This window comes from Crinia signifera, chromosome 12 (assembly GCF_055691185.1).
Source record: "Crinia signifera chromosome 12, ASM5569118v1, whole genome shotgun sequence".
In the NCBI taxonomy this organism is placed as follows: domain Eukaryota; kingdom Metazoa; phylum Chordata; class Amphibia; order Anura; family Myobatrachidae; genus Crinia; species Crinia signifera.
This window is the reverse complement of record NC_139228.1, coordinates 73022468-73042951: the sequence shown is the minus strand read 5'-3', so window position 1 is coordinate 73042951 and position 20484 is coordinate 73022468. Positions and strand designations below refer to the sequence as shown.

Here is a 20484-nt window from a genome sequence, read left to right as displayed (position 1 = left end):
TTAAGAAAATGTCAGATTCGGACATAGCTAACCTGTACACCTCTCCAAAGGTCCCCCTAACCCTAATCCATCCTAATGCCATTTTTTTTAAACAGTGCCTGAGCAACACACAAGTTTACATGAACACCAGATTGTTGTATTTCTTTTCTCACAGTGCGTGAATACACAGCCATTTTATTCTTTTTTTCAAGCTGCTTGAACACACAACACTGTGGTTTTTAGTGTCTCATAACAGACAGTCCCACACACTCTCCCTCTGATCACTGCCACTAGTGTTTGAGGTGTCCTGTCTGTGCAATTTTTCTTTGGTTTGTGTTCCTTCTTGAGTGAATTGGTTCCTGAATCACGAGGAAGGGATTTTATCCAAACCAAAACACGTGAGATCCATTGTTGAGAAGATGACATTTTTGGAACCGAGGGCGGGATGCACTAACATCCACCTCCGCTTACCGCCCCCCTCCCCCTCCAATGGCTAATGCATTGATACTAATCACATATGCTCTAACACAGGGTTAGCCAACTCCAGTCCTTGAGAGCTACCAACAGTTGCACTCATTACTGACTGACACATTATAAAAGATCCACAGGTGGAGATAATTATTTCACTTGTGATTCTGTGAGGAGATCTGGAAAACATGCACTGTTGGTAGCTCCCAGCTCTAACATATGTGATTAGTATCGCAAAGGGCATCTCTTGCGATAAGAGCTGCCGTTTGCGAAGCAGCCGGTAGGGGTTGAGCGGGTCCCCGGTGGCTCTCCCCCCTCCTCCTGCCCACCTGCTGCTGCTGCGATTTAGATCAGGCATGTCCAACCTGCGGCCCAACAGTTTTGCTATTAGGGAATGCTAAAACTGTTGCAAGGCATGCTGGGATGTGTAGTTCCACAAAGCAGCTGAAGGGCCGCAGATTGGACATGCCTGTTCTAGATCTTAGCATATAGCAGGCGGAGAGGTCCCACTGTGCTGCAGCCACCAGGGTCTGAACCGTATACGCTGCTTGTAATTCATCTATGCTTGCTCGCGCAGCTGTCACCAGACTTGGGAGTGTGGGAATACATCACTTCAGTAGACTGAGTAGATGCTCCAATCAGGAGCTCACATACCCATGGTAATCCAATAGTGAGTGCAAGGTTTTTTGTTCGCTAATTTTCTATCTTCGGGATCTTCTAACATCCGCAGCCCTCTAACGCCCCTCTTCGCCGGGTACCGCATTGTTAATAATCGCATATGCTCTAACATATATGATTATTAATGCAAGGGACAGCTCTTGCGATAAGAGGTGTCCCTTGCGATGCGGCTCAGGCGCTGGACATCCGGGTGTCCGTCTGCACATGCCGGGTGCCAGAAGGTTTGCGTGGTTATCGCTGACCCAGTGGACCGCACTGCTCCAACTGCAGTGTGGTGTTTAGCCTATAGGCTACACACCGCACTGCCTCTGGGGCAGTGCATTCAGTGCTAACTGCGCATGTGCAAAGCCCCGGCTGAGCTCATCGTAGGGACGGCGGTAGCCCAGGGACCCGAATCGATGCATCCCCCATAGTAACCTATAGGGGATGTGGCCGGCGGTTGTGCAAGAGGGATCGCAGCAGGGATTGGTGATTCCTGCTGTGGTCCCTCCTGATACATTTAGGTGATATTTGCGGCTAACCTATGTTCGGGAATTTAGCCGCAAATATTAAATAATAAATGGGCCCTAAAGAAACAACCATTTTTTTTTCTATATGGTGTGGGTACATGGAGCTTAACTCGGCCCACTAACGCTCCTGTGAAGCCCATCCCCTATGACGATATCCAGATGCAATCCAATGTGTACGGGACCGCTCATCGGATGGGAAATGTAATAACATACGAAATGACATACGATATGGCACCTTTCACACAATTTATCAAATTACACTAGCATATGGGCACCTTTAGTTTTAAGACAGAAAAAAAAGACATGGATTGCAGAAAAAAAAACAGATTTTGAAATTTTTTATTTTCAACCATCGATGGTCACTAGATACTATCCATGGTAGCCACCGATGATAACAACAGTATTTCTGACGATTGAACTGGAACTGTTGCAGCTGCCGATGTTAGTGTCCGCCACCAGGTGGCGACAAGCGCACACGAGTTACACTGACACGCCTGGAACTAGACAAGAGAGTTGCTTTGGAACGTTCCAGAGAGTGAGGACGGTCTTGTCTTCGCTTATCATCTCTATCTCTTTGGAGGACGCATGACGTCACGCCGGTCTATCGGGCGGGAACACAAAGTTGCTGTCTGGATGTAGTGGTGGTGGGATAGAGCGGAGTCTTCCTGGCCCGCTCTCTATCAGCCCGGGAGGAGTGAAGGTCCTGGCAGGCAGCCACCGCCGTTATGAAGCTGCAATGTGAGGTGGAGGTGATCAGCCGAATGCTGCCCACGTTCGGTATGAGGAACCGGGGGAAGGGCACTCGGGCGGCGCTGTCAGTCGGGAGACAGCAGGAGAAGGGATCCGCAGGCCCGGGACCCATCTATTTAATGATCTGCACCCTGAAGGACAAGGCCGGAGCCAGATACAAGGCGGGTACCAGGGGAGTGGGACTACTGGGCTGTCAGTCTGTTCATCCTCGCCATGACAACGGGGATGGCCGTCACCATGGCAACGGGTGGGGTTCTGGTTTGTCAGTCTCCTAATCACCATGTCAGCAGGGGGGGTCTGCAGCAACCAGAGACCTGAGTAGGGGGCTTCATGCACTGCGGGCATTCGCTTGTCCCTGTCACTGATTGCTCTGTGTGTGGGATGCTAGGAGTTAATGTCTAAGTTGACACTCATTGGTCATCACGTGGAAAAGTTAACACGTTCGTTGTCGACGCCTGAACATGTGGACCCCCAGTTAGGGTACGTCCTCATTTTTGCGGCCAGTTTAGTTAGCCGCTACTTAAACGATAAGATGTGTACCTGCCACAGTTAGTTGCCATGGTGTGGAAATGATGTAATGGCACATTGTGTATTATTGTAACTGTGTAAAGTCTCCTTAATATAATTGTGTTCATTTTCTCCTATACAGTTACAGGCAAATATTGAGAATATGTTCTCCAAGTTCATGAATGAGGGAAAGGCGACTATACGACTCCGAGAACCAGCTGTGGATATCTGTCTGAGCAAGGTACAAGCAAGAAAAAGGGGGGTTAAAAAAAAAATAAACTACTTATGTTCCTTCACGTAATGCTGGGAAAGAGATTTCAGGGAGGTTGTTAATTCGACAATCAGCTGTCGTTTCCAACACAACAGATCCGACTTTTTAATAAGTCTGATCTGACAGCCTTCAATGCTGTCATTAACAGCAGCATTGAATAGGTGAGTGCCGAAAGTTCCCCTGTTGGGAAATATCGGAACGGCTTCATCTCAACCTCTTGCAAGTTTCTCAGGGGTAGATTTATTCAGCTCGGTGAAGTGATAGTTTTTATCACCGGCCAATCAGCTCCTACCTGTCATTTTTCAAACCAAGCCGGTAACTTCACAGTTACGAACTGATTGGCTGGTGATAAAAACCAGACACTTTATCACTTAGCCGAGCTTAATAAATGTGCCCCTCACTCCTGTTTTTTTTTTCCTGTTTTAGGCAGATGTCCCTAGTCTGAAGAACTTCATTTCTGCTGTCGGTATGGCACATAAAGGCGCAGATGCCAGTCCTGTACCACTGTCACGCCTGATTCCTGCTAAGACCTCCGAAATCGAAAAACCAAGAGCAAAGTTGATCATTAATTGCAAGAAAGATTACCCCCTAACAAAGAACTTTCCCTACTCGCTGGAGCACCTTCAAGTGTCCTACTGCAAGCTGGCTCGGGTGGACATGCGAATGTTGTGTTTAAAGAAGCTTCAGAAACTAGATCTTAGCAACAACCATATCAAGAAGTTACCAAAGACTATAGGTGACCTTGTGTGCCTCCAGGAACTCACCCTGCACAGGAACTTCCTGGAGTCCTTTGAAGTGGTGCTGTGTACTTCCACTCTGAGACACTCGCTGAAGTCTCTGGACCTGAGTGAGAATAAGCTCAAAGCCCTTCCTGTCCAGTTCTGCAACTTCCGAGAACTTGTCAGCCTGAAGCTGGATGGCAACGAGCTTGTTCAACTCCCGTTTGCCATCGGCAAGCTGAGTAAACTGCGCTTTCTCTCCGCCACCAAGAACAAACTTCCATATCTTCCCAACAGCTTCAAAACTCTAGTGCTAGAAAACCTGGATCTGTTTGGTAACCCGTTTGTGAAGGCAAATCCAATGGCTCCTGACATTCAGCTGAAAATCCCGCTATCTTTACAGGAAACGGCATCAAGAGTAACGATTAGCTACAGGTATGAGGATTTCCTCTGGGTCCAGCGCTGCACATGCCACCGGCTATAAAATAGCCATGCCTATTAAACACCAGATATAGTTGTTTCATTGGGCCAGATGTATCAAGCTTCAAAAAGTGATAAAGTGGAGAGATCAACAAGCAGCCAATCAGCTCCTCCCTGTCGTTTTTCAAACCAAGCCTGTAACATGACAGCTAGGAGCTGATTGGCTGGTTGGTTGTCACTCTCCACTTGATCACTTTTTTTAAGCATCTGGCCCATTGTCACTTATTGTGTGCTGTCAGATTCTGATAGATGTTTTTGTCAGGCTTGTGTTCTAGGACTATAAAGCTCTCTGCCTCCTTTATATAACTGATATAGATGGTTTACTAATAACCAAAACCAATTTGACCATTGTGATCCACCTATTTAGGTTGCATTGATTGTTTATCCAGTGTTCATTCACTGTGCCCCTTTTAAATTCCATGCAGTTCCTCTTTCCTGCCTGGGGTGTCGCTCTCTGCTCTGGTGCTTCTAGAACAGCCTGGTTTGTATATCATTGTTGATATACAGACCGGACTCTACTCGAAGCCCCAAAGCAGTGAGCGACACCCCAGACAGGAAAGAGGAACTACAACGATTCAGGGAGTGTTCTGGAACACTTTTTTCCCCTGTATAAGTACTTCTGGATTGTTGCTCTTTACATACTGGTGTATGTATGCTCTATATCGTTCAACCGGAAGTTCAAATAAATTGTTGAAGGATATCTTTTAGTGTGCATGGGCCATGAGTGTAATCTTAAACATATGCTATGCAAAGCCGTCCTGAAAGCCGCTCATCTGCTGGTATAACCAGCAGATGAATGGCTTTCCTGGCAATGATGCGGGAGCGCGCAGCAGCGCTCACCGCCGGGGCACACACTGGGTGGCTTTGAGCTAAAAGCCGCTCAAACATGCTGTTTTGAGTGACTTTCAGCTCAGTCGCCCAGTGTGTATGGGCCTTTACTCTTAACTTCATATTTGTTTTCTTTACAATACTATGTTCATTTATTTGTTTTCCAGAATCCCGTATGGACCACAAGTTCTCCCCACAACCCTCTGTCAAGATCTGTCTGTGGCTAAGACCTGTGACTGTGGCGGGCCGTGCTTGAGTTCGTTCATCCAGACCATTGTCTTAATGAATCTGCACCAGGTGTCTCAGACAGTGGTCCTTGTGGACTCCATGGGGGGGACAGAAGCTCCTATCATCTGTTACTTTTGCTCTCTCACCTGTTACTCTGTGTTTCTTGATAAATACCTGCAAAGTACTAGAGTGTAACCTGTAGACGATGACAGTTGGGATCTCCTGCTGACACCTCTGATTACACTTCACAAGATGCCTCCTCTACTTGTCCACACAAAGTGAGAGTGCCTTAATGCCCCAGTTCATGATGATCTGCCCCCTTGTGGGCAGTGGCTCAGTTTCTAGGCTGCCTATGTTACGTGGGTGAATGGGACATTCTTCAGGATGGTCGTACAGTGTAGGATGGTTGTACAGTGTTGTCATGTGGAAGGAAATTGCTCTCGTTCATCTTTTGCGACCGGTTATGAGATATTTAATTATAATGTGTAAATTATATTGTTTGCATTTTTTTCTTGTTGACTTATTTATGCTTTACATTCATTTATTATGAAGTGGATCTGCTAAGGAATCTTTCTTCAAGGTAGGTGTGGGTTCAGTCTAAGTGGAAACATTACACACTGCAGCAGCATTGCTGACATTGTGTGCATACTACAGTGGTGTGTAGTGCTTGCAGGGGGATGTGGGGGAGAGTGGGGCGTAGCACTGGCAGAGGGGGATGTGGGGGAAAGTGGTGCATAAAGCTGGCAGTGGGGGAGAGGGCACCTAGCACTAGCGGGGGGGAGAGTGGCGCATAGAGCTGGCAGTGGCGGAGAGTGGGGCGTAGCGCTGGCAGAGGGGGATGTGAAACTGATCATTAAATTCTTGTTCATACTTAAAGAAAGTTATTTTTTAATCTCACTTTACAGTGCTAATGTGTAATATAGAACTGTTTTAATAAATGTGATTTTTATTTATTGACTATAATATCGGTCTCCCATGTCTTTTCGTCTCCCTTTGGTATTTCTGGTGTAATGTGGAGCGTAACCGTTTCCCAATGTGCGGCAGTAGAATCTCTCCGTCATTTCTGTACTTAGGTGAATATTTACTAACGCTTCTACAAAATGAAAAGAGGTGAAGTTGCCCGTAGCAACCTATCATTTTCAAGGATGCAGTAGAGATAGATGTGATTGGTTGCTATGGGTAACGGCACCTCTTCTCCTTTTTAGAAGCTTTAGTGAATTTCCCTCTTTATTCTGTAAGGTTACAGCTGCTTGTCTCGTGGAGATCACTCCTTGGAAGTGGTACCAAGAGATAGATGTTCAGTGATAATCTGGCCACGTGCATACATTTATTGGTGTGTATGTATAAATGTTTGACCGCGCTTCACACCTCATTTCAATCACATGACTTTGTATGTTAGCTGAAAGTGCGAGCTGTCGCCGTAGTTTGTTCCGATTGACCTGGATCGGACAAATCAAATGAGGAACTTTCTTGCGCCTGAAACAAACTCTGCAGCTAGGGTACTACACACTGGGCCCATGAACCATGTGATGGCCGATAAATCACTCCATGCATACACACTTAGCGGTTTTTTTTCACCTGGCCCACTTTCCATAGTAGGAGACTATGGTACTGGTTCACTCGTCCTGTAATACAGGGCGACCGCCAGCAATGATGAATGAGGGTGCATCATCACCCATCCATATACTCTCACAGATTTTAAACTCGAAGTCACCTAAGGCGTGATGCACTAACATCCGCCGGTTACCGCATCGATACTAATCGCATATGTTAGTATCGCAAAGGGCAGCTCTTTTTTAAACCCTTTGTAAAGCAGCCAGCGGGGGTTGAGCGGGTCTCCAGCGGCTGCTGTGGGGCCCTCCTCCTCCCTGCACCCGGAAGGGGGAAGTACAGGGCAAGGGAGGAGGATGTCACTGGTCCAGACAGCACAGCAGGAGGCTGCCTGGCAAAGGGGAGGGGGGACGGCGGGGGTCTGTGTGGGGTGGTGAGGGTCTGGATAAGAAGCCCGTAGGCTTCTATGGGGCTCTGGCGATACCCCCGAGTACAGTAACCCGCTGTGCAGGTTTTAGTTAATACCAAAATGTGGTAAAAATCCAAATTAACTGGGTTTTTACAGCATTTTTGCTTTATTGCATCACGCCCCTAATGTGTATGGGCGTTTACTTATTACGGATGGTGTAATGGTTAGCATTACTGCCTCGCAGCGCTGATGTCATAGGCGCTATGTTCAAAGGTTCGATTCCCACCATGGCCCAAACTGCAGAGTTTGTATATTCTGTCCGTACTTGCGTGGGTTTCCTCCGGGTACTCCGGTTTTATCCCACATTCCAAAAATATACTGGTAGGCTAATTGGCTCCCAAGGACAGATGTGACTGTTCAAATATTCTCTGTAAAGTGCTGCAGAATATGTGTGCTCTATATAAGAAACTTAATAAATAAAATAATACGTCTTAAAATGATACATCAAATAAACGAAATAAAAAAGCTTCAAATAGTAAAAAATTTATTAAATTTAAAAAAAATCTATATTTAATCAACTAATTATCAGAAAGGCAACAGATTTGGATGAAAGGGCTGTTTTGACATCTCTTAACTAAATATATACTAAATATATTTTTGTATAAATCTGAGATAGGTGGTGGACATTTAAAAAATTTTGGCGAAATGATCTGATGTTGAATGACCCCCTAGGTTACGATTCCCAATAAATGTCCTTGTAGTGGATAGTAAATCAAGTAAATGTTGGAAATGTTGACCTTTTGAATCTGTCGACCAATACAATGTTGAGATGTCATATATTGTCAATCTTTCATCTGCAGTGTCTAGCAGTACCTATTCGCCAGAGGAAGAGGGGCTTGTGGTATGGGCGGTAGCTCAAAGCGCGCTGGGAATGCCCTCATAGTGGTGAAACGGGAGGCGTGGCTTATGATTTACATTTACCTCTCCTAACTCTATTGTTTCCCACCTCTACCAGACTCTTGAAACAGCCCTTGATGACGTGGCTCCAGCTACCCATTACACCCCACGTAGGTTTAGATGCCAACCGTGGCACACCAAAACAACAAGACAACTACAAAATCAGTCACGTAAAGTAGAACGCCAATGGCGCAAATCTTGTAGTACGACTGATTTCCTCGCATATAAAACTAGCTACTACTCCTACAGCAATGCTTTGGACACTGCCAAACAAACATACTACCAATCTCTCATCTCTTCTCATGCCACCAACCCTAAGCAACTTTTTAACACCTTTAAGTCTCTTCTGTACCCTCCCCCTCCTCCCCCACCGGCTACCATCAGTGCACAAGAACTTGCCTCCTACTTTTAAGGACAAGATTGATAACATCCGAGATGAAATGGTATGCTCTCCCACAACCTCTAACCCTCTTTCTTTCCCACCTGAACCCTCTGGCACTTTCTCTTAATTTGAGCCCACAAATGAAAAGGAAGTATCCGCACTCTTCTTATCCTCTTACTCTACTACCTCTCCTCTCGATCCTATACCTGCGCAAGTCATTAAAAATCTATCTCCTGTGATTATTCCAACCTTAACTAAAATCTGCAATCTCTCTCTTACTACTGGTACTTTTCCTTCTCTGCTCAAACATGCAGTGATAACTCCTATTCTAAAAAAAAACAGAATTCTGACCCTAACTCTCTCTCTAACTATCGTCTTATATCTCAGCTCCCATGCCTCTCCAAGCTACTGGAGAGACTTGTCTACTCTCGCCTCACAAACTTTCTTAACTCTAACACCCTATTAGACCCACTTCAGTCAGGTTTTCGCTCTCAACACTCCACTGAGACAGCACTGACTAAAGTGGTGAATGATCTGGTAACGGCTAAGTCTAAAGGCCATTACTCACTACTTATTCTTCTTGATCTTTCTGCTGCATTTGACACCGTCGATCACTCTCTTCTCTTACAAACACTACACTCCCTAGGTCTTAATGATACAGCCCTTTCCTGGTTCACATCTTACCTATCTGATCGCTCTTTCAGTGTTCGCTTCTCTAACTCTACTTCCTCTTCATTACCTCTGTCAGTCGGAGTTCCACAAGGTTCAGTCTTAGGTCCTCTGCTCTTCTCAATCTATACCTCCTCTCTTGGCAAACTAATCAGCTCTTTCGGATTTCAGTATCACTTGTATGCTGATGATACTCAAATCTATCTATCAACCCCAGAGTTGTCACCAGTGGTTTTGGGTCGAGTTTCTGATTGTCTCTCTGCCATCTCATCTTGGATGTCTTGTCGCCAACTTAAACTAAATATTTCCAAATCGGAATTACTTATATTCCCGCCAACTAAGAACAGTTACCATCCTGACATCTCCATCGCTGTTGACAACTCGATAATCTACCCTACCCCACAAGCTTGTTGCTTAGGGGTCATCCTCGACTCTGAACTGTCCTTTCTTCCCCACATTCAATCTGTCTCTAAATCATGTTGCATGCATCTAAAAAACATATCCAAAATACGACCCTATCTCACACAAGACACTACCAAATCTCTTATCCATGCACTCATTATATCCCGCGTTGATTATTGCAATAGTCTCCTAACTGGTCTTCCCAAGAACAGACTCTCACCACTGCAATCCATTTTAAATGCTGCTGCTAGGATGATCTTCCTTGCAAGACGCTCATCGTCTGCTGTTCCGCTCTGCCAGTCCCTCCATTGGTTGCCTGTATATTACCGTATTCAATATAAAACACTTCTACTCGCATATAAAGCTATTAACCATACTGCACCAGCATATATCTCTGCACTTATCACAAAATATCTCCCATCTCGACCACTACGCTGTACACAAGATCTGCGTCTCTCTTCTGCACGGATCACTAGCTCCCATTCATTATTACAGGACTTTTATCGGGCTGCTCCCATCCTATGGAATGCTCTTCCACGCACATTAAGACTCTCCACCAGTCTCCAAACTTTCAAGCGTTCCCTGAAAACTCACCTCTTCAGGCAAGCCTATCATATTTAAGTTCTACATGCATAACCCTCCGAGGCACTTATGTATTATATAGCTTCCCTTCTGGACTTGTAACTGCTATGCTATTACTGGTGCCTGTCCTTATGTTTCCCCCCTATATCCCTATAGATTGTAAGCTTGCAGCAGGGCCCTCCTACCTCCAAGTCTGTCTGTTGTTACCCAGTTTGTCTTATCACTGTCTACTATTGTAAAGCGCAACGGAATCTGCTGCGCTATATAAGAAACTGTAAATAAATGATTTCACACACTTTTGTGGTCTGGTGCAGGAGGCACTTGGGGAAGGGGGGTGGTTGTCTAAGATAGGGAGAGGGAGAGCTTGTTATCCTGTTTTGGAAAACTTCCTTGGCATTCCCAGAAAGTATGCAGGAAGGGGCTGTGTGCTCCCAAACAGGTCAACACTTGAATTGCTACGCCAGGGGCTATCTAGTGGCCAACAGTGCACTTGAATTCACCCCATAGAGGTGAGGAGTAGCGTTAATCTTTTATTTTTTGGGCTTTGTTTGTTAATAACAATATGTTGAACTGTAGAATTGATCACAGTAAGCATGCCATGATGGAGATTGTACTACTCCCTGTCAAGCCACACGTGTCGTGTGTGTGTGTGTGGTGCTTCTGTTTACAAATCAGCAGCCAAGTGTCCCATGTATAACAGATGAGTTTATTTTTCTGTAACTATGGAAACATAATTAGGGTAAAACTCAGTCATACTCTTATCCAGGCTAATGGAAGACATTTTGTTGTCGCCTTTGTCTCCGTTTCCAGACAGAGCCTACTGTCCTATCATGGATCTGCCGCGCTCGCCCCTCCCCCCGCATCAAACACCTTCCAACCACAGATCCTATAGTGCTTTTCCATTGGCTGACTGGCCTGTCACGCAGCCGTATTCCCGCATCCGGCAAACCAATGATTATTCCTATTGATCAGCCCGCCCCATGCCTTGTTTGTCTATACGGCGCATGCTCCCGGCGGCCGCGCCCGTTGGTTGAGGCTTTAGCGGCTTCCTGGGCGGCGGCCAATCAGCACCGAGGGTGACGAGCTGTGCCCTGTTAACCCCTCACTGGCCGGACGCTGGGAAGTGGCTGACGGCTCCCAATCCGCAGCGGCACGTCACGGCGCCGCCAGCGAATGGGCTGGGTGTGGAGGCGGGAGCAGGGAGACGCCGCTGGGTCAGGGAGCTCGGCGGGGGGGACCCAGGCACAGACTGACAGGACAGCGCCGGTCACAGCCCCAGGTGAGGTGACCAGGACCGAGAAGGGGGCGGAGCAGGACGGGGCTCCGGTTTCCCGCCGTGTCACGTGTGTTCGGTGTGACGCTGTCATGTGACCGTGGGGTCGTGTCTATCGCCGCTTTGTAACATATGTTACATGTATGTATCTATTCCTACAGGCCCCCACCCGGTCATTTAAGGCCAGTCAGTAGGTGCTGAGTCCTAGCTGCCCTGCTACCGCTCCCCACACATTCCCTGGGGTTTTCTGGGGCTCTTCAGTTGGGGGATGTCTAGTGGGGTGGCGGTGTTGGGCTCCTGAGGTTTCTCCTGGCCTGGAATCGGGCACCTGTGGTGTCTTGTAGCTTGGAATGGGTCCCCTGCGGTAACTTGTAGCTTGGAATGGGTCCCCTGCGGTATCTTGTAGCCTGGAATGGGCCCCTACGGTATCTCGTCACCAGTGCGTTGTCTCGTAGCCAGGAATGGGGCCCCTGCCTTACCTCGTGGCCAGTGCGGTGACTTGTAGCCTGTAATGGCGTCCCTGCGGTGTCTCGTGGCCAGTGCAATGATTGTGTGTCCTGGTATGTGGCCCCTGTGGCTTGGGAAGGGCCAGTGAAGTGTCTAGGGGCCTGCAATGAGGCCTCTGCGGTACCCCAAGGCCTGGGAGTGGGGCTTCTGTGTTGTGTATTGATATGGGATGGGACTCTCATGGCCACACTAAGCATTTTGTGGTGTGGCAGGGGGCTCCGGCGGTGCCTACCTGACCCTGTCCTTCAGGGAGAAAATGCTGTTCCTGTGCTTCCTTGGTAATGTATGATTGCCAGCACCTGTGGTGAAACCTCTTTCTTATCCATTACCTAGCTCCCCACAGGTGATGGCAATCCTACATTACCAGGGAAGTCCAGGAACAGAGCATTTTCTCCCTGAAGGAGAGGGTCAGGGAGCAACCCTGCATTAATCTTGTGCCCAAATGCCCACCTTACCCATACCCTCCTGAAAGTCGTCCTTGGTGGGCTATATCTGTCCTCACCTACTGGACATAATGTACGATCAGTAGAGTCTTTCCCTTTTTGTGTAACTTAGGATTTCCTCAGTCAGCGTGTTGCTGCGTTCTGTGTGCACAAATTAATGTTGCCTGTTTCCTGTGTTATTTGGTCCTCTCCCAGGATTACATTGTTATTTCTTTTTTGCAGGGGAGGCTGTGGTGAGGCATCCGCTGCGTATCCCTAACCAGCAGATGTTGCATGGAGTCTGTTCCCAGTCAGTGAGCTGCCTCAGTCCATGTGCAGGAGGCTGGGAGGGAAGCAAGATGTGTGCGGTCGCCCACTTAGAGCTGCTGCTCATATTCCCATCAGATGGAACGTGGAGTTAGCCAAAGATATTTGTGCTTTTAATGCTTCCGTCTGGGCTTTGATTTGGATCCCACAGGCAGGCCCTGTGTGTTACTCCAGCTTCCCTCCCACTTACAGCTACAGATCATCTATAACATGAGGTGCAGAATATATAAAAGGAAAGTAATCATCCTTACTCTGGTGGTGGCCGCCTGTGGCTTGGCGCTGTGGAACAGTGGCAGACAAAAGAAAAATGATTTTGTCCAGGACTTGGATGTTGAAAAACCACACAGTAGGATGCACGTATCTCCAGGGATTCGTAAAATATCCAACGAGTCTATGGCTGAGAGAGTACAAAAGCCAGAAGTGGATAACGTGACGTTGGTGTACAGATCAGTAGTTTTCCAGCTGAATTTCGACCAAACCATCAAAAACTTGGAAAAAATAGCCAACCGGCCACAAGACGACCTGGTTGTTGTAGTGCAAGTGCACAACCGTCCGGAATATTTGCGCCATCTCTTGGGGTCGCTGCGTAACGCGAAGGGCATTGAGAATGTGTTACTGATATTCAGCCACGATCATTGGTCCTCGGAGATCAATCAGATTGTCGCGAGTGTGGATTTTTGTCAAGTGCTTCAGATATTCTTTCCTTTCAGCATTCAGCTGTACCCCAATGAATTTCCTGGCCACGACCCCAAGGATTGTCCAAGAGATATAGAGAAGAAAGATGCCATTAAACTCGGCTGCATTAATGCCGAATATCCAGATTCGTTCGGACATTACCGAGAAGCCAAATTCTCCCAAACTAAGCATCACTGGTGGTGGAAGTTGCATTTTGTCTGGGAAAAGATAAAGGTCTTAAAAGATCACAAGGGCCTGGTTCTGTTCATTGAAGAAGATCACTATCTGGCCCCAGATTTTTACTATGTGCTTAAAAAGATGGGGAACAGGAAAACTGAAGAATGTGCGGACTGCGACGTGTTGAGCCTGGGGACTTACGCTCGCCTCCAATCGTTCTCCGAAAAAGCGGATAAAGTAGAGGTGAAGACATGGAAGTCTACAGAACACAATATGGGGATGGTCATGGACAGGAGCACCTATCAAAAGCTTATCCAGTGCACGGATACCTTTTGCTCTTATGATGATTATAACTGGGACTGGACTCTTCAGCATTTGACTGTTACGTGTCTTCCCAAGTTCTGGAAAGTGATGGTGCCTGAAGTCCCTAGGATTTATCACATTGGCAGTTGTGGAATGCACCATAAGAAGTCTTGCAAACCAACTACAGAAAGTGCCATCGTTGAGGCTATGTTTACAGGCAACCAGCAGTACTTGTTTCCTGAGAACATCGTGATCAGCAGGCGGTACTCAATGGCCGCCCTATCGCCTCATGTGAAAAACGGAGGATGGGGAGATATTAGAGACCATGAATTATGTAAGAGTTACCGCAGGCTACAGTAACGGCGGAACCGGAGTTGTCGTACTGCTGACTCTCTTTTCAGAGTATTCCAAGTTCAAGGAGTTTATGAATTTTTCGCTCTAATTTCAATTTAACCGTTTTGTCAAATGTTGTCCCATTGTTTCTATTTGTGTGAAAATCTGATGAGAAAAATCTAATTATGCCTCTTTATTTCTTACTAATTACAGAAGTCAAACATGCATCATGTATAACATGTCCATGGATATAATTTTCAAAATAAATAACGAAGTGATCTTAGATTGGTATCGTCACTGGCCTGTAAGACCATTGAGGGATGTTTGCCTCCAGGGTGAAGGTGTTTCTCTTTGTGACTTATAAAAATATATGTTTCATTTAGTTTCGTATTGTTAAACTGTTTCAGAAGCAAACACTCCTCCTGACTTAGGTGGCCGTGATGATGATGATGATTTGTTATGTGTATAATAGGTGCACACCTTTCCTGGCCTCTTAATGGCATTGTACACACCAATAACTATACAGATACATTTAAACATGATCTGGTTCACCCTAGTTATCTGTAAAGCCTTTTATTGTATACCTGCTTAGGAATGTTTTTGTTTCCTCGCGCTCCCTCTCCTCAAACAGGTTAGTGCACTTGCATCACCATTTCTTATTGCACATGAAACCTGATACAGGACACAAGGCTGTGCTGAAAGAGGAGAGGGCAGTGGTGCAGGTTACAGTGGAACAAGTCTAAAAACATGGCTGTAAGTTACATTTTTGGCTAGGTGTGAAATTAAGAAAACAAAATCCAACTTAGGGTTAGATGTAGGAAGGAGGGATAAAGGGAGGAGGTGTGGCCATGGCAACCAATCAGCTGTTCTGTATAAGTTTATATTATGCAAATTGCAGATGTTTGTTCAGTGCTGATTGGTTGCCATGGGCCACTTCTCCTCTGGCTCACTGCCTCCTCCCACTGCTTCATACATCTGACCCACAAGCCCGGTTGTTAATAACGTCCGGTGCTTTAAATATCAATAGCAGACTTTTTTATTTATCGTATTTAACTCTCTTCTTTCTGTAAGCAGACTGTTAAACCGTCCTCTTATCAAACATAGGTGGTATTTGCTAAGCCTTGGTGGGAGATAAAGCGGTCAGAGATAAAAGGAGCGATTCAGACTTGTATGCTGTGGTCTGGTTTCGCTCCCGGCCAATGGTAGGGGTTTGCATGTGTGAACGCCTTAAGCGCGTTTCACACTCCCCTGGGTGTTTGCTTAATGAAAGGTAGACAGGTCGGGCAGTCACTGGGGTCCATCCAGTGTTCTATATGCGTGCCCATGGAAATGCAGGTGAGCCCCCTCGACCACAGGTGGGTCCATACCTGCTCGGGGGGCTGGCTGACGTCTGCGCCTGCATGTGTTTCGCCCATCACCGTCCAGGTTAAAAGTAAGTCTAGACTTATCTATAAAGGAAGGAGAAGTCATACGATGGTGAGTAACCATCAAATGATTTTTCCTCTGTGCTGCTGCATGCGTAGCCTGGTGGGGCGGGGTGTTAACCTGACTAGGCAACAAATATATGCTGCCTAGCAAGCACGTCTGAATCGGGCCCAAAGTTCCAACTGAAAGCTCCTAACTGCCATGATACAGGCTGCGTTTGAAAAACAATAGTTAGGAACTGATTGGTCGGTACTTAACCTGCATCCACTTTATCTCTATACACTTTGGTCCTCATTCTGGTTGACTCGCAAAGCTGCCCGCACCTGCATAATCTGGGCATTCCCATAGGCAAATTTCCCATGTCCCTGTCCGGACTCCTGTGTCTTCTAATAAACGTTCCCCAGTGTGACCATGCGGGGGACCGATTGATTTAGAATAACCCCTCTATCTCCATCAAAGGCTTCGTAAACAGAACCCAGAGTTACTGCGATTTCTAATAAGTCGGGCACAAGACAAATCCAGACTTGTATTCTGCGTTTAGGAACTCTGCGCCCCACAGCTTTCAGTCTCTAAAGCAGGCATGTCCAACGTTGGCCCTCCAGATGTTGTGAAACTACACATCCCAGCATGCTTTGCCACAGTTTTGCTATTAGAGAATGCTAAAACTATGGTAAAGCATGCTGGTGGATGTGTAGTTTCACAACATCTGGAGGGCCAACGTTGGACATGCCTGCTCTAAAGCATGAATCTTCAACCTATGGCCCTCCAGATGTTGTGAAACTACATGTTCCAACATGCATTGCCCCATTTTTTCCTATAAGAGCATGCCAAAACTGTCAGGGCATGCTGGGAAATGTAGTTCCACAACATCTGGAGGGCCACTGTTTGAAGACCTGTGCTCTAAAGGAAATAATCCCAAAGGAACCAGATGAAAGATAAGCAGATTGGCATCCAATAAGTGACTCTCACCCTTGTGGATTTGCTGCCATTCAAAAAGACTCTAAAGCTGGGACACCCCGAAGCGAAGCGGCGACCCACGGATCTAGTATACGGTTATATCGCTTTGCCATACACCCTCTTATGATCAACGTCGCAGATCAGAGGTTTTGTCCCATTTCATAGGATGACTCAACCACCTAATGGTCCTTGCGATTGCCACAGATGGCAAGATTGGCCAATGTGTTGTATATTGTGTACTCGGCATATGACACTGGGGTCTGTGTACTAAGCCTTTGAGAGGGTGAAAAAGAATAGTGATAAAGTACTAGCCAATCAGCTCTTGTAACATGGCAGTTAGGAGCTGATTGGCTGGTTCTTTCTCTGTTCACGTTATCTCTCTCTAACCCGTAATACATTGACCATCATGGAGGACAATTCATCAGTGCTGTAGATAATGTCAATTTATTTTTTCTATTTAGTTAAACATTCCGCCTATGAATAACTTAAGTAATATTAGTTCAGCCCACAAAGCAGTGGATATTGAGAGGGAAATTATCTTCTAGACCAGTGGTTCCCAACCCTGGTCCTCAAGTACCCCCAACAGTGCATGTTTTCCAGGTCTCCACACAGAATCACAAGTGACATAATTCGCTCCACCTGTGGTTCTTTTAAAATGTGTCTGAATAATGAGTGCACCTGCTGGGTGACCTGGAAAACATGCACTGTTGGGGGTACTTGAGTACCAGGGTTGGGAACCACTGTTCTAGACCACAGGTTCTCAAACTCAGTCCTCGCGACCCCACACCGTGCATGTTCTCCAGGTCTCCTCACAGAATTACAAGTGAAATAATTAGCTCCACCTGTGGCTCTTTTAAAATGTGTCAGTGAGTAATGAGTGAACCTGCGGGGTGACCTGGAAAACGTGACCTGTTGGGGGTCCTAATGAATGAGTTCTAGAAGATGCTAAATAAATAAAAAGTAGATTCTGGTTGGTTGCCCATAGCAACATCCCATATGAACGCCTATCTAAGTAAATTTCCCCCTGACATTCACATGTTGTCAAAAACTGCAAGGTTGGATAAGTGACATTTTTAGGGCTGAAGGTGTTTATAGAAACTACAGGTGCTGCTTGCATATTTTTCTATATTTATATGGCCTCAAGTTACATTTCTCTCTTTATTGGTTTTAAATTATTCAATTATTATTTACCCTACATTTAGAGTGATTCAGCCGTTAATAGCCCAAACTGGGCACTGATTTCCGGTTATTTTACAGGAGATCTGTTGTATTATACTTGGCATTTACCTAGCTGTCCAATTTGCCTAAAGTTTGTAACCATGGCAGCCAGTGTGGGGTCAGTAGGCCGCATGTACGGTGTGTGTTCTCTGCTCCGCGTGCAGGGTGGCGATAGTCTGTGGCTGTGATTCCGGTGGTGCCCAGCACAGGGACGATTAAACAGTCTTGTGACCTATACTTGTTCTCTAAAGGTAAAGTTACCAGATCATAAGAAATGTCACTCTGTTAATCTGCGAGCACATACTTTGGGGGGGGGGGGGGGGGGGGTTGCGTGATGGACTTGTTCTAACTTCATAAGCTCAGACATGTCCGCTTCCTTTGTTTCAGTACTGTGTATTATTCATGACCACTCTAATATGCATGAGCCGACTGAGGTGAAGCATTAGATGTGGTAGGACGTGTGGGGGTAATCCTATAGTGTGCTTCTGGTATATAGCGGTATACTTAATCATTGAATGACCCCAGGCTGAACTTCCTGCCAACTTCTTATTACTCTGAGGCTTTGTGCATTCTGCAGCAAAGCCCCCCCAGATTAGTGATTTGTACCTTGGGCATAATTCAGACACGATCACTCGGATGCGGATTCATAGCCCGAGCAATTATCGAAGCTCTCCGCATGCAATAAAAGACAGCGCCGGCTTTTAAACGCTGGTGTACGCAGAGAGGCTGACAGATGGCCGGCGTCTGGGGGTGGCACCCAACCGTTTTAAGGGAGCGATAAGAGAAAATGCAGGCAGGGCCAGCCATTTTCTCGGGGAGGATCTGTGGCGTTATGCTTGCCCCGATTAGCCAGTTTATTCACAGCCGCCTGGTATGTCCCTGGCTACTCCGCCAATGCACACATGGCGGCAATAATTCAATGCAAAATGAATTAAATGGATCTGCGCTTTATTATCTGGAGCAGCTCTGATATATAGATTGTATATTTAAAGGTTAGGAAAAGAGCGCTAGTGATTTTAATAAAGGTGATATTATTGTTATAATAGAGGTAGAATTATAATACGAATTATATAGTATTGAATTGAGTGGTACCTGTAAAAAAGACAAGATTGATCATGTTTACACCCTTTTTGGGATGATGTAAATAGAGTGCTGGTAGTATACCGATACTTGTACTGTAGGGTCATTGCAGGGATAGTGTCCCTCTGAGCGGCTGCTGGTGTTAAGTTGCCTCCTTCCATAGATGTGAGATCCGGGCAAGGTGCAGTGTAATCTTCGGCGCTTGAGTTGTTTGCGGTCGCGGTCCTGTTCACACGTGTTTGCCGGGGATCGGAAGTGGCCGGAAGTTGCTCGCGGCCGCGGGGAGAGGTTTGGAGCTAGGGTCCGGGTAGCGTGCCGGTGTTCTACTTCTTGACAAAGCGTTTCCTGCATCATATGCACTTTGTCCTTGACAAAGTGCGCAGTTTTAAGGATAACCATTCATGCCCACAGGTGATTTAATTAGAACCTCAGTTAATTTGATTTAACCCTTGGAGTGCCAACATCTCTGTGAGGGATGTGCAAAATATCCACTAAAATCGCCAGCGTCGCTCACATTTGTTATATAAATTCAAATAAAAAAAATATTCTTTTTCCTAACATTACAGGTCGTTATGGTGAATAAAAATGTTGCTTCACTTGGCACTCAAAGGGTTAAGCACCTGTGCTCAGCCAGGGGGAGCCATATATAACCATATTGGATTGACCTCTTGACTGACTGTCTAAACTCTGTAGATATATTATACCATATCCACTGTAAACCAGACCTTCCCCGTAACCTTTTATTTCTAAAAAGAATGTAGAAATACCACCTTCGGTACTTATGTAATATCTGGACTCCCGTTTTTCTTATGAGACCGCGTCCCCTCGCTGCGCTCACCACGCTTCGGGCACGGTGGCTCGCTGGGCTCGCCACACTATATAAAATCAACTCCATGCGTATTTCGATAGTAGGGGTATGAAAAAATGGGGTGCATTTAACATGGGAGCCCAGATAATACATAAGTACCCCACCTTCTTCTTAACCCACTTTAACCACAAAACTTACACCTTGTGCAGGCACTTTCCTGTGAGTGCGTGTATATGTGACAGCGCTCTGGCTCCATGTAAAGCTGTCACCACAGTTTCTCTCCCCCTGCATAGGAGAGGATCTGTCTGCTTCTCTATCCACGCACTGCGACAAGCTCCCATTGTATGTTTTCTACATTGATTCTTGTCGGACAAATATTTGGGATGTGAGTATGCAAGTCGCTGACCATCGAATGATGTGGAGGGTGCACTCATATCTAAGTGGCTCCTGTGATGTCAGCTGCTCACACCCTCGTCACTGGGCAATTTCCATGGGAACGCCCATGAAACGCTAGGGGTTCCCACGGGTGAATCTCCCCAGGCCCGCTAGACTCCTACCCCCAACCCCCGCCCTCAATCTTGGGTGCGTGCACCCGGTGAACACACGCACT

At 46.4% G+C, this 20484-nt stretch overlaps 2 protein-coding genes across 3 annotated transcripts; both read left to right on the top strand.

Annotated features, from left to right (window-relative positions):
* Positions 1-2167: 2167 nt before the first annotated feature.
* Positions 2168-6096, top strand: LRR1 (leucine rich repeat protein 1). The gene is made up of 4 exons (XM_083166348.1): positions 2168-2545; positions 3034-3132; positions 3589-4316; positions 5357-6096. Exons 1-4 carry the CDS (start codon positions 2360-2362, stop codon positions 5610-5612), a joined length of 1269 nt encoding a protein of 422 aa, XP_083022474.1. The 5' UTR covers positions 2168-2359; the 3' UTR covers positions 5613-6096.
* A 5337-nt stretch (positions 6097-11433) lies between these two features.
* MGAT2 (alpha-1,6-mannosyl-glycoprotein 2-beta-N-acetylglucosaminyltransferase) lies at positions 11434-14669 on the top strand. Of its 2 annotated transcripts, none has more exons than XM_083166177.1 (2): positions 11434-11648; positions 12815-14669. In XM_083166177.1, exon 2 carries the CDS (start codon positions 13109-13111, stop codon positions 14411-14413), a length of 1305 nt encoding a protein of 434 aa, XP_083022303.1. In that variant the 5' UTR covers positions 11434-11648; positions 12815-13108; the 3' UTR covers positions 14414-14669. The 2 variants fall into 2 exon arrangements, with proteins under 2 accessions (XP_083022303.1, XP_083022304.1); XM_083166178.1 differs by lacking the exon at positions 11434-11648 and adding an exon at positions 11655-11783.
* The last annotated feature ends 5815 nt before the right edge of the window (positions 14670-20484 follow it).